At 39.3% G+C, this 13,480-nt stretch overlaps 1 protein-coding gene across 1 annotated transcript in view; it reads right to left on the reverse strand.

Moving 5' to 3' along the window:
• Positions 1-13,480, reverse strand: part of MCM9 (minichromosome maintenance complex component 9) — a 124,402-nt gene that overhangs the window by 33,586 nt on the left and 77,336 nt on the right. Inside the window, exon 8 of the mRNA XM_011980672.1 lies at positions 4,615-4,789. Within this exon, the coding sequence (XP_011836062.1) occupies positions 4,615-4,789 (175 nt within the window). The remainder of the gene's footprint in view (positions 1-4,614; positions 4,790-13,480) is intronic.

Below are 13,480 nucleotides of genomic sequence, written 5' to 3' on the forward strand. Positions count from 1 at the left end.
GATCTATGCCATAGTTCAAGGAGGTATTAAATACTAGATAGTAGCTAAGACAAAACAGAAAGAACCTTATATTGAAACTGTAATAATACAAATTTTTACACAGTAATACCACAACAACAATTCCTACCATGGTGTGGTGGTCTAAAAAAGCAGCTCTTGAGGAAACTACATTAAGTCAAAATACTCAAAGTGCTTCTCCGACAAAACTCCTTTCAATATACAGTCATAGGTTGCTCAACACGAGGCTATGTTCTGAGAAATGCATCATGAGGCGATCTGTTCTGGTGCAAGTATCATAGAGTGTACTTAGACAAACCTGGAGGGTATAGCCTACTATACACCTAGGCTATATGGTAGAGCCTATTGCTCCGAGGCTACAAGCCTACACAGCATGTTACTGTACTGAATACTGTAGGCGACTGTAACACAAAGGCGTGTATTTGTGCATCTAAACATATCTAAACACAGTAAAAATAAGGTATTCTAATCTCATGAGACCACCATCATATATGTGGTCTATCACTGACAAAAATGTTATGTGGTACATAACTCTATATCACATGTTTGACAGACGGTTTAAAGGAGAAATAATGAAAACTTGACTACAAATAGTAGTAGCAAAATAATTAAACCTCAAATCTCTCACCTGTTAGCTTTACAGCTTCATGTCTTCTCCTTTCCAATAGACAAAAAAAAAAAAAAAAAAAAATCCGATCTGAAGGTTTATCCTTCAAATTATTTCCTTTGGAAGATGTCACTCCAATTAAAAAAAGGATTTTACGGATCATAAATGGTATCGCCTCCCCAGGCACTATTATTACTTTATATAACCTTCCAAATGTAGGTCTACTATCCTGACCCCAAGCTTCAGCTGTGAACTTGCCACTCATATGCTGTTACCAAGCAGGGAAGAGATGAGTACGGGAAGAGTAAGTGTTTGGAAACTTTAATAGCAACTGGACAGAGTGAATTCATGTCTGTTGCATCTTGAATAAAATATATGGGTTTTTAAATTTTTAAGATTAAGGGTCATGTGGTATAATTTACATAGAGTAAAAATTATCTTAAAAAAATGCCCTTCTATAGTCATTTTCTTCCTCTAACCCCCTAGCAGAAATTTCTGATTTTTCTCCTTACAGTTTAGCCTTCTGTAGCATTTCATATAAATGGAATAATAAACTATATAGCCTTTTGTACCTGTCATCTTTCACTTCACGTAAGGCTTTTAAGATTCATCCATGTTGCTGATTCATGAGTGTATCAGTAGTTGTTCCTTTATATTGCTAGTAGTATTCCATGGTATGGGTGTATCAAGATTTACCTATCCATTCATCAGTCGATAAACTTCTGGGTTGTTTATATAATTTTGGGTGAATATGAACAAAGCTGCTATAAACCATTTGGGTATAGGTCTTTTGGGGTGGGAAAACATATGAATATTCAAGTGTTCCAGCACAATTTAACAAAAACTATCCTTTCTCTGTTGAATTGTTCGACATCATTCTTGAAAATCAATTGACATTATCTGTGGGTCTATTTCTGGACCTTTATTCTCTTCCATTGAAGAGTCTATCCAATGTCACAATGTTTTGATAATTACAGCTTTATAGCAAATCTTAAAACAAAGTAAGTCCTCCAAATTTGTTCTGTTTCAAAGTCACTTTGGCTATTCTTTGCTTTTCTATATAAACTTTAAAACCAGCCTGCTGATTTCTACAAAAAAGCTTGATGGGATTTTTGTTGTTGTTGTTAATTTCAATAGGTTTTTGGGGAACAGGTGGTGTTTGGGATTTTGATTAGCATTGCACTGTCCTGGGCATGGTAGCTCATGCCTGTAATCAGTGCTCTGAAAGGCTGAGGCAGGTGGATCACTTGAACCCAAGAGTTTGAGACCAGCCTGGGCAACATAGCAAGACCCCACCTCTACAGAAAATAATAATATAAAAAAAATAGCCAGGCATAGTGGTGCATCCCAGTAATTCCCAGCTACTCAGGGGTGGGCTTGAGCCCAGGAGTTCAAGGCTGCAGTGAGCTATGATCGGGCTTCTGCACTCTACCATGGGCAACAAAGTGAGACTGTGTCTTAAAAAAAAAATTTTTTTAATGCAGTGATTCTACAGATCACTTTGGGGAGAACTTGCATCTTAACAATATTAAATCTGATAGATGAAACTAGGTACATCTCTCCATTTAGTTAAGTCCTTTTTAATTTTCTTAATGTTTTGCAGTTTTTAATGTACAAATCTAGAATAGATTTTGCTAAATTTATCCTGAAATACTTCCTGTTTGGAGATGCTATTATAAATGTATATTTTATTTCAATTTCCATTTGTTCACTGCTAGCAAACAGAAACTAATTTTTATACATTGATCTTATAAGATTCACTTATTAGTTCTAGTAGCTTTTCTTAAATTATTTTGTTTTTCTAAGTAGACAATCATACCACATACAATACAGGCAGTTTTAACTTCTTCCTTTCTAGTGTGAATGTCTTTTATTTCTTTAAACTGACCGTACTTCTAGTATAATATTGACCAGAAATGAGAAGAGCTGATATCTTTAATTTGTTCCTAATATTTAGTAGAAAACACTGTCTTTACCATGAAGTATGAGATGCAGGTGTTTTTTGTTTTGTTTTGTTTTTTTGTTTTTTAGACAGAGGTCACCTGTCGCCCAGGCTGGAGCACAGTGGAGTGTGATCTTGGCTCACTGCAACCTCCTCCTCCCAGGTTCAAGGTATTCTCCTGCCTCAGCCTCCCGAGTTGCTGGGATTACAAGCACATGTCACTATGTCCAAGTAATTTTTGTATTTTTAGTAGAGAGGGGGTTTCACCATGTTGGCCAGGCTGGTCTCAAACTCCTGACCTCAGGTGATCCACCTGCCTGGGCCTCCCAGAGTGCTGGGATTACAGGAGTGAGTCATTATGCCCACCCTCATGTAGGTTTTTCATAGACAGCATTTAAACAGGGACGGAAACTTCTAGTTTGCTGAGAACTTTTATTATGAATGAGTATTTAATTTCATCAGACACATTTTCTGCATCTATTGGGATATGTTTTTTGTTTTTTAGTCTAATACACTGATTGATCAAATGTTACACCAACCTTTCATTTCTGGGATGAGACCCACTTGGTTATAATGTATAACCCTTTTTATATAGTATTTAATTTACTGAAATATTTGTATGTCACCGCTTTTTCATTTCACATTTTAATAATTCTTTTTTCTTGTATTTTACAACAATATGTCTCTGATGGAGTAAAAAAAAGTCAAAACCAGTTCTTTACCACATAGAGTGAAAAAGCATTTTTCAAGTACACAAAGTAGCTGTGGTTATGACAAACTGCCCAGTCTTTTGGTGCAATAACTGAACTGAATCAGCTATAGAATGTTGATTTTGGAACTTACAACATACTTACAGATAGCACAAAAAGCTCATTAAATGGACATATAATGAGACAAGTGTCTCTGAAGACACTTAATAAACTACACTTCTGATTTCTTCAAAGAGTTTAGAAGCAATAATTAAAGTATATTTTCTTATCACACTTCTATTGTGGATTTATCTATTTTTTCTCATAAAATTGTGAAGACCTGAAGGACAATGTTCTATTCATCTTTGCACTTCTTAGCATCTAGCACAATGCCTGAAACATAGCAGGTTTTTAATGAGTATATATATTTAGTGAACGAACAAATGAATAGGTCTGATAGTTCTTTCTTGTATCTTTTCTGGTGGGCTATATCCTACTCTCCCCCGTCCCTCTACCTCACTCCTCATTAATTTTTTTGTTAGAGTATACAAATACATCTCATAGAATCTCTATATACCAGTGTCTGCCTGGCTCCCAAGTACTCATGACTATTTGAAGACACTGCTGGCAGCTCTACCTGTCTGATCAGTTGGCTTCACGTCCATAATAGCAGCATTAAGATGGAAACAGTTTTAGCTCTGTTACTGCTTGAATGACCTGGCAGTCTGTTTGTTGGCCAGCCGTTGTAGCCAGGTAAGTTTCCCATAACCACTTCAGTGCCTGTGTGAGATTTCTGTCTGAACCTGGCTTATTCTTTTCCTCTACTTTATGTGTAGCCAGGGACTTACGCAGCTCAATCCTGAGCCTCTTTGAGTCACAAAAGACATTTCATCTTATGCTTACATTATTTACTATTTCATTTTCCATATGCTGTAATCAACCTTCCATTAGGATTTATAAGGAGAATGCCGGAAACTATGATTTTTTTTTTTTTCTTTTTGAACTTTTCAAAATTCCTAACACAGTAATATGTCCAGAGTACCACACACAATGGTTATTGAATGAAAGAGAGAATGAGTTCAATCCTGCATCGAAAGCTCTGCATAAATCCCTTCCATTAGTTTAGTCAACCACATTTATACTTTACTTTTCCTTTTCTTTTTCCCAATAGCTCATTTTTATTTCCTCACACACTTGTATGGTCTAATAAGGAAAAACTGTAATGTGTGTCTTGAACGGTGATAACTGATCATCCCAAAGAGGACCAAACATACCTTACAGCTCAACAAGGTTCACATTTTCCCCAAGCAAGTATTAAATAATCCCATTATTCCCATAGATTTTAAAGAAACTCTTACCCAGCCTTAGCAACACTTATGGTTTGTTGCTCCATTGCTTCATGGATACTGGTCCTATCGTGCTCTTTGAGGCTATTGAACTCATCAATACAGCAAAGGCCTGCATCTGCAAGAACTAATGCCCCAGCCTCCAAATTCCATTCTCCTGAGTCTTTTACAGCAGTTACCGTCAGACCTGAGGGAATAAGCAAGCCACGTCAACTTTTATTTTCAAAAGCATCATCTTGACTGGGTGCAGTGGCTCACACCTGTAATTCCAGCAATTTGGGAGGCCGAGGTGAGAGGATTTCTTGAACACAGGAGTTCGAGGCCTGCCTGGACAACATGGCGAAACCTTTTCTCTACAAAAAAATTTAAAAATTTGCTGGGCATGGTGGTGTGTGCACCTGTAGTTCCAGCTACTAAGAAGGCTGAGGCGGGAGGATCGCTTGAGCCCAGAAGGTCAAGGCTGTTGTGAGCCATATTAGAGCCACTACACTCCAGCCTGAGTGACAGAGCAAGATCTTGTCTTAAAAAAACAGAAAAGGCAAATCTTAACCTTTGAAAGGAAAGAGATGCCTACATTTTAAAGAGAAGGGCATAAAGACTTTTATTTGCAGTTAACCAAGAATGGATGGCATCAGGACAATTGCGTCACATATCTAGTCACTGGAAGGCCTCATAAGCTCCTAAGTTCTAAAAATCTAAGTTGTGTTCTCCAGTATTTTGTAGCAACCAGAAGTTCCCAAATTTTCTGTCTCTCCTTGTAGGTGCTCTGATCGAGTGGTCTAAACTTTTGGAAGGGGCAAACAGATCTCCAGAGACCTTATGACAGAGGTTGTATACTACACACTGTTTACAGAAAAGGGTGCAGTGATAGAGAATAGTAATTATTACATTCCAATGATGAAAATGAAAAGCTTGCTTCCAGTTACAATATGAGGGAAGGGATTATCTTCATGTGCCTTATTGATTTTTATTTGTCCTAATACGAGTTAATAAAGCAGAATGGTCAAAAGCAAAGGCTTTGGAGTCAACAAGACTTGATTTGAATACTAGAGCTGTCATTCTAGCTGTTGAATTACAGGTAAGTTTCCTAATATATACAAGCTTGACTTTTTTAATCTGCAAAAGAGGTAACAATAGAAAATATCTTATTCTTGGATATTTAAATAAAATAAAACTAAAGCTCATTAAAAGGTATATGAAACATGAGTACGTTAAGAATAACTATTGCTGATAAAAGTGGATAAACTTCTGTCCAGACTGACCAAACAAAAAAAAAAAAAAAGAGGAGACACAAGTTACCAATATCAAGAATGAAAGAGGGGACATAACTACAGATTCTACAATGAACTAACAGTAAGGAAATACTCTGAATAACTCTATGCCATACATTTGATAACTTAACAAAACAGTCAAATTTTTTGAAATATGCAGTTTATCTAAAAAGGAACAGATAACTTCCATAATCCTTTGTTTTCAAAATAAAATATTTAAAAACCTTCCAACACAGAAATCAGCAGGCTGAGATGGCTTCATAGTGAATTCAACCAAATATTTGAGAAACAAATAATGTCAATGCAACACAAATTTTTCAATAATATAGAAGAGTAAACACTTCCCAACTCATTTAATGAACTCAGAATTATCACACTAATTGTCATGATAATTGGATTGTCATACTAAACTAGGCAAAGACATATTATAAGAAACCTATAGACTAGTACCTCTAATATGGATGTGAAAACCCTCAACAAAATACAAGTGAATCAAATCCAATAATATATAAAAGGACAATAGATTATAGCCAAGTGAGGATTATCCCAGGAATGCAAGGTGCAGTTAACACTCAAAAATTAATCAGTGTAATTTGCCATGTCAATAAGCTAACGAAGAAAGAGCATACAATTGCTTCAACAGATACAGAAAACACATTTCACAAAACTCAACAATCATTTGTGACAAAATCCTCAAAAATTATGAACGGAAGATAATTTCTTCAACTTGATAAAGGATATTTACAATAATCCTACATTTAACATACCTAATGATAAAAGACTGAATGTTTCCTCATCTCCTACAAAGATCAGAAAAAGGCAAGAAGATTTTCTCTTATCACTATTAATCAAAATCATGCTAGAGGTTCTAGCCACTATGAAATAAGGCAAGGAAAATAAATAAATAACATACAGACTGAAAAAAAATAAAACTGTTTAAATTTGCAGACAATGTGATTACATAGAAAATCCCAAATATTCTACTTAAAACCAACTAGAACTAGTAAATGAGAGTGACAAGGTTGCAGGACACAAGTCAACATATGGAATATATGGAATATCTGGGTATAAGTCTTACAAAATATATGCAAGAATCTGTATGCAAAACTACAAAACTCTGATAGAGGAAATCATGACAACCAAACTGAGAGATGGAATAAACTGTATTTTCAAGATGTCAAATCTTCCCAAACTGTTCTGCAGTTAAATGCAATTACAAGCAAAATCCCAGCATGATTTTTTAAAAAATAAAGTGACAAGGTGATTCTATGATTTATACAGAGAAGCAAAGGAAATAGAAGAGCCAAACCAAAAAACAAGCTTGGAGGTCTCACATGACATACAACAAAGCTACAGTAATCAAATCAGTATGGTACTGGAAAAAGGTTAAGCAGATAGAACACTGGAACAGAACAGAATCCAAAAGTTGTCCCACACATAGAAGGTCAAGTGATTTTTTATAAAAATAAAAAGGCAATTCAATGGGGAAAAGACAATCTGTTCAACAAATGGTACTGGAGTAACTAAGTATCTTTATGCAAGAAGAAAAAATGAATCTTGACCATACCTCACATGTAATATAAAAATTAATCCAAAATTAATTCGATACCTAAATGTAAAATGTAAAACTATAAAGAAAGAAAACACAGGAGAAAATAGTTGTGAATTCTTTTGGTTTCCAGTCTAACATACAAGGAGCTTAGAAGTCACTACTTCAATCTAACAAGTAAAAAGCTAAACAAAAAAAGCAGTAACTTCTTAGACCCATCAGAGAAATGAGATCAGAGGACAAATTACTGCCCCAGAATTGAAGACGGTCAGCCAGATACAGAGAATCACAACTTGGCTGAGCAGAAATTCATGAGCATAGACTTTTAAGTAAGAAAAACAGGCAAGAACATTTGAACTATAATTAGCAAATTGCTAATGGTTCACAGTGGAAAAATCAAGAAGGACCCCGTCACAGGGAAACCCCTACATTTCCTGCGAGTTTTACCACTGAGAGCTCTACCAGCAACTCACAGTGAAGATGGGAGTAAAATCCACTCCTGCTTCTGGCAGAGAGAAGGAAAAGGAACCATTTAGAAATACACCAGAACTTCCTGTTCTTAACAAGGCCTGTCCTTAAAAAGGAACTATTTTACTAGAGCCTTATCTACCTAGAAGAAGGGCATTACCCACCTCCAACCCCTTCCAGTCATCTGGTACCACCCAAGGGGGTGAATAAGCGAAAAACTGAGAAGCATTTGTGAAGTTCACAGCCCAGGGACACAAGCTCACTAAAAGGCTGAGACCTAATCACAGGACTATAGAATGCTTTCCATTCCCCAACACCTTATCACTGCAATACTAAAGGCATATTAACCACAATATTCCTTGTTCCTAGTACATCATGCCTACCTTTCAACAAAAAAATCGAAAGGCATACTAAAAGGCAGAAAACACAATTTGAAGAGACAGAATAAGCATCAAAATCGGATCTACATATGGCAGGGACACTGAAATAATCAAACTACGAATTTAAAACAACTATGATTAATATGCTAAGAGATCTAACGGAAAGAGTAGACAATATGAAAGAACAGATGGATAATGTAAGTAAAGACACAGAAATTCTAATAAACAATCAAAAAGAAATACTAGAGATCAAAAACACTCTAACAAAGATAAAGAATGCCTTTAATGGGCTTATTAGCAGGCTGGACATATCTGAAGAAAGAATCTCTGAGCTTGAAGATATGCCAATTAAAACTTCCAAAACAAAAAAGAATGGAATATCCAAGAACCATGGGACAACTACAAAAGGTATGACATTCATGTGGTGGGAATAAAAGAATAACAATAAAGAGAGAAAGGGACGGAAGCAATAGGTGAAGCAATATTGTGAAACATTTCATTGAAATATTGTCAGACAGTAAATTAGAAATCCAGGGTGCTCAGAGAACACCAACAAAATAAATGCCCCCAAAAACCCTACACCCAAGCACATTCCATTCAAACTTCAGAAAATCAAAGATTAAAAAAATCATAAAAGAAGCCAGAGGAAGAAAAACAGCTTACCTATAGAGCAGTGGTCCGCAGCCTTTCTGGCACCAGAGGCTGGTTTTGTGGAAGACAATTTTTCCACAGACCAAAGTGGAGATGGTTTAGGGATGATTCAAGAGCATTACATTTGTTGTGCACTTTATTTCTATTATCACATCATGTCACAGGATCCTTAGGATGTCGCTTTGCCAGCCGGAAACCCCTGTGGCTGGAGGCGCCTCTGCATGAGTTTTACTCACATCTGCTGGGCTTGTTCCACCCATTCAGCCCAGCAGGCTGCACTCAACTCACACTACCACCGGCCCAGATCTCATGTCTGCCAATGGCAAGCCAGGCATGGGGCGGCCACAGGTGTGTCAGTGAATGAGCGTGGTGTCCAGCCACTGTGCACAGCCAGGTGGGCCAGCTGTGACGGACCAGGCAGCTCCAGGTACAGGTTCCACGTGAGGCTGCAGCTGGACCAGATGTACCGTAAGCGGCTTCTACTGCAGGCACCAGCGTCTGAACAAAGGGAACGTGATGGTGCCCAAAAGCTCAGAGACACCAGGAACTGCAGAGCCCCAAAGAGGGTGTTAAAGCATGTCACAGCCCTGGCTCAGGGAGCCCAGTGTTTGGGCACCAGAAGGGCTGCAGCTCTTCACTCCTTCTGGTCACTCACAGTATGGCGAGTGGGGGACGTGTTTCAGTTCCGTCTGTGTTAAAGCTCTTTCAGTCCCAACATTCAACAGGTCCTGCATTCTTGTCTCATGTCCAGGAAGCATGAGGTACGCAGACAACTGGAGGGTGAGCAAGTGGAGAGGAGCTTCCCTGAGTGACAGAACAGCTCTCAGGAGACCCGAAGTGGGTAGCTCTTTTCCGCAGGCAGGTTGTACTGACAAGTGTCCAGCACTCAGCAGAGAGGAGACCTGTAGTGGGTAGCTCCTTTCTGCAGGCAGGTTGACCTGATGAGTGTGTGCATCTGGCTCAGTCTGGGATTTTCATGGGCTCAGAAGAGAGAAGTGCATGCTGACTGGTCCACGGGTGGACCTGGAAAAAGCACCCTAAGTTCTCACTTCAGGTTGTGGACTCTACCCAGAACTGGCAGCCTGGCCGTCAGGCTTCAGGCTATCCCTGGCTTGAAGGTGGGGCTTCACCAGGGACCCATCCCTTCCTGCCTAGGAATGAATCTGTCTGCCTCCCGCCACCATCAACATGCTGTCCATGGTGCCCAGGCTGTTCAGGCTGAGGGAGGTCTGTGGGCCCATGCTGAGCTACCTTCAGCCCCCTGACATCCCCCCTCCCTGAGTTTGTCAGCACCCACAGTTTCAGAGGGAGCCAAGGCAGTGGGGTGGCACCCCTAGCCAGGTCACAAGAGTGCTCAGGCTTGGCTTCAACTTTGCTTCAAAACTGGAGTGAGAGCCAGGAGTGGGGAGAGGCCAGGGAGCAGCAGAAGGTACTTTCGAGCCTTCGGGGGAAGGGGGGCTTCCTGGGCCCCCAAGAGTGCAGTGAGGCCCAGGTCCAGAGCCATGGCTGGGTGGTTGCAGCTTCACCCTGGTGTATGGGGAGCCAACTTGGTAGCGGGCACGGCTCTCACCTGTTCCTGGCCCCTGCCAGTTCCATGGAACGTACAGCCCTGGCCGCACACACTGCAGTTGGCATGCCCTCAGCAGCTGCCCCAGATGGGCTGATGCCACCATCAATTGTAATATATAATGAAATAATTATACAACTCACCCTAATGTAGAATCAGTGGGAGCCCTGACCTTATTTTCCTGCAACTAGACAGTCCCATCTGGGGATGACGGGAGACAGTGACGGATCATCAGGCATTAGATTCTCATAAGGAGCACACAATGTAGATCCCTTGCATGCACAGTTCACCATAGGGTTCACGCTCCTATAAGAGTCTCATGCTGCCACTGATCAGACAGGAGGCGGAGCTCAGGTGGTACTGCGAGCAATGGGGAGCAGCTATAGAGACATAGCTTCCATTACTTGCCTGCTGCTGACCTCCTGCTGTGCAGCCCGGTTCCTAACAGGCCATGGTTGGGAATCCTGCTATAGAGAACCAAACATAAGAAGTACATCTGACATCTCCTCAGAAACCATGCATGCAAGAAGACAGTGAAGTGAAATATTTAAAGTGCTAAAAGAGAAAAAATCCCAACACAGAATTTTGTACCCTGAAAAATTATCCTTTCAAAGTAAAAGAGAAATAAAGACTTTCTCAGACAAAGATTGAAGAAATTTATTATCAGTAGACCTGCCTTGCAAGGAATGTTAAAAGAAGTTCTTCAGACTAAAGGAAAATGACATAGGTCAGAAACTCAGATCTGTATAGAGAAAAGTAGAGCATTAGACAAAAAGACCTGAAAGATAAAAACTTTAATTTTTCTTATTCTTAACTGATCTAACAGATAACCATTTGTCTAAAATATTAATAGAAACAATGTATTCAATTACATACGCATAGGTATATACACGCTTAATTATGCTTATGTATAAGTGAAATGCATGAGATGAAAGACCTAAGGACAAGGAGAAATTAGGAATATTCTGTCATTACGAGGTACTTACACTACCTGTGAACTGGTACAGTGTTATTTTAAAATGGACTTAGAATAGTTGTAAATGTATATGCAAACTCTAGGGCAACCACTTTAAAAAAAGTTTTTAAAAAGGCATATAACTGATATGCTAAGTGAGGAGAGAAAATGGAATCAAAAAAACTGCTCAAAACCATAAAAGGCAGAAAAAGCACCAAAGACAAAAACAGGAACAAAGAACAAGAGCAACAAATAAAAATAGTAACAAATACGGCACATGCTATGGCTTGAATGTTTGCCCCCCTGCGCCTAAAGCTCATATTCAATCTTAATCCCTACTGTAACAGTATTAAGAGGGTGGGAAATCCGACTATGGTATTTGAGAGGTGGGACCTTGGAAAGGTAATTAGGATTAAATGAGATCATGAGGGTGGGGCATTAGTGGCTTTATAAGAGAAGAAAGAGTTAACACACTCAACCCCCTTGCCATGTAATGTCTTCTGCCACCTCAGAACTCTGCAGAGAGTCCCCACCAGCAAGAAGGCCTTTACCAGATGTGCCACCTCTACATTGTACTTCCTAGCGAACAGCACTCTAAGAAATAAATCCCTGTTCTTTATAAACTACCCAGTCTCAGGTATTTAGTTATAGTAACGGAAAACAAACTAACTAAATATTAATCCAACTCTATCAATAGTCACCTTAAACATCAATGTTCTAAATATATCAATTAAAAGACAGAGATTGTCAGAATTGATTAAAAAAAAAAAAAAAAGACCCAACTATAAGATGTTTACACAAAACCCATATTTCATTTTAGTTTTTATTTCAATAGTTTTTGGGGGTACAGGTGGTATTTTGGTTATATGGATGAGTTCGTTAGTGCTGATTTCTGAGATTTTGGTGCCCCCATCATCTGAGCACTACACACTGTACCCAATAAGCAGTCTTTTGTCCCTCACCCCACTGCCACCCTTCCCCGAGTTCCCAAAGTCCATTATATCATTCTCATGCTTTTGAGTCCTCACAGCTCAGCTTCAACTTATAAGTGAGAACAAATGATATTTGAAAACCCATACTTTAAATATAAAGACATGTACAGATTAAAAGTGAAAGGACAGAGAAAGATTTATCACTCCAACAATAATCATTAAAAAGCATGAGGTAAGAGGTGGTGATGTCAGCAACATGGCAGAACAGGAAGCTCCTGACTCTCCCTCCACCCACAAAAGCACCAAATAAACATCTCTTCATGGATTAGCTCCATCTGAGAGAAAGTCAGGGACCAGCTGAGAGACTCCTACCCACCGGGCGACTGAGAAAATTTCCACATCAGATGGGAAGGAAAAGCTGAGGCACAGGACCCTGCCTTAGACACTGCTCCATACTATCCGGAAAGGACTCCCCAATATCAAGCTTCTTTCTATGGAGAAGAGAATTTGTAATCACATATAGAACCCTAACTCTAAGGCTTCCCAAAGTATGGTTCTTAATTCATTGGCTCTGAGAGCAAAGAGGATTAAACACATAAGACTCTCTCTAGACCATGATAAAAATGTCATGGTTTGCTATGGGCACTCCAGTACTTCTGGGGCTTCATCCCCCAAGAGCAGTGCGGAGAAGGGGCCTAAAATATGCAGCCCCTTCTTTCTGCCTGGAAGGAATCTATAACACACTCTTCTAGTGGCTACATGGCTGCTTGTCTTCTAACGAACTTGCTTCAAGGAGTTAAAGAGGCAGACAAATATAGCTTGGCTGACAGCCTAAGGAAGTGGACTGGCACTTCTTGAGTCTTCTCCCCTGGCTCATGCCAGAGATAACTCCAGGTTTATTAATCTCTCATGGAAGAGAGTCTGACTGTATATTGAGCACTCACAATTTTACAGCTCCCACTCAACGAAACTGTGTCCTAAACTTCCTATCTCTGAAACCAGAGGGAACAAAGTATATGTGAGTCTATCTGCACCACAGAAAAAAGTGCCAGTTTTATATGGGCATGTAGGCATTTCAGGGACGTCATCCCCTAGGAGCAGCGCA

The sequence above is a fragment of the Mandrillus leucophaeus genome, unplaced genomic scaffold (assembly GCF_000951045.1).
Source record: "Mandrillus leucophaeus isolate KB7577 unplaced genomic scaffold, Mleu.le_1.0 Scaffold1047, whole genome shotgun sequence".
Taxonomy (NCBI): Eukaryota; Metazoa; Chordata; class Mammalia; order Primates; family Cercopithecidae; genus Mandrillus; species Mandrillus leucophaeus.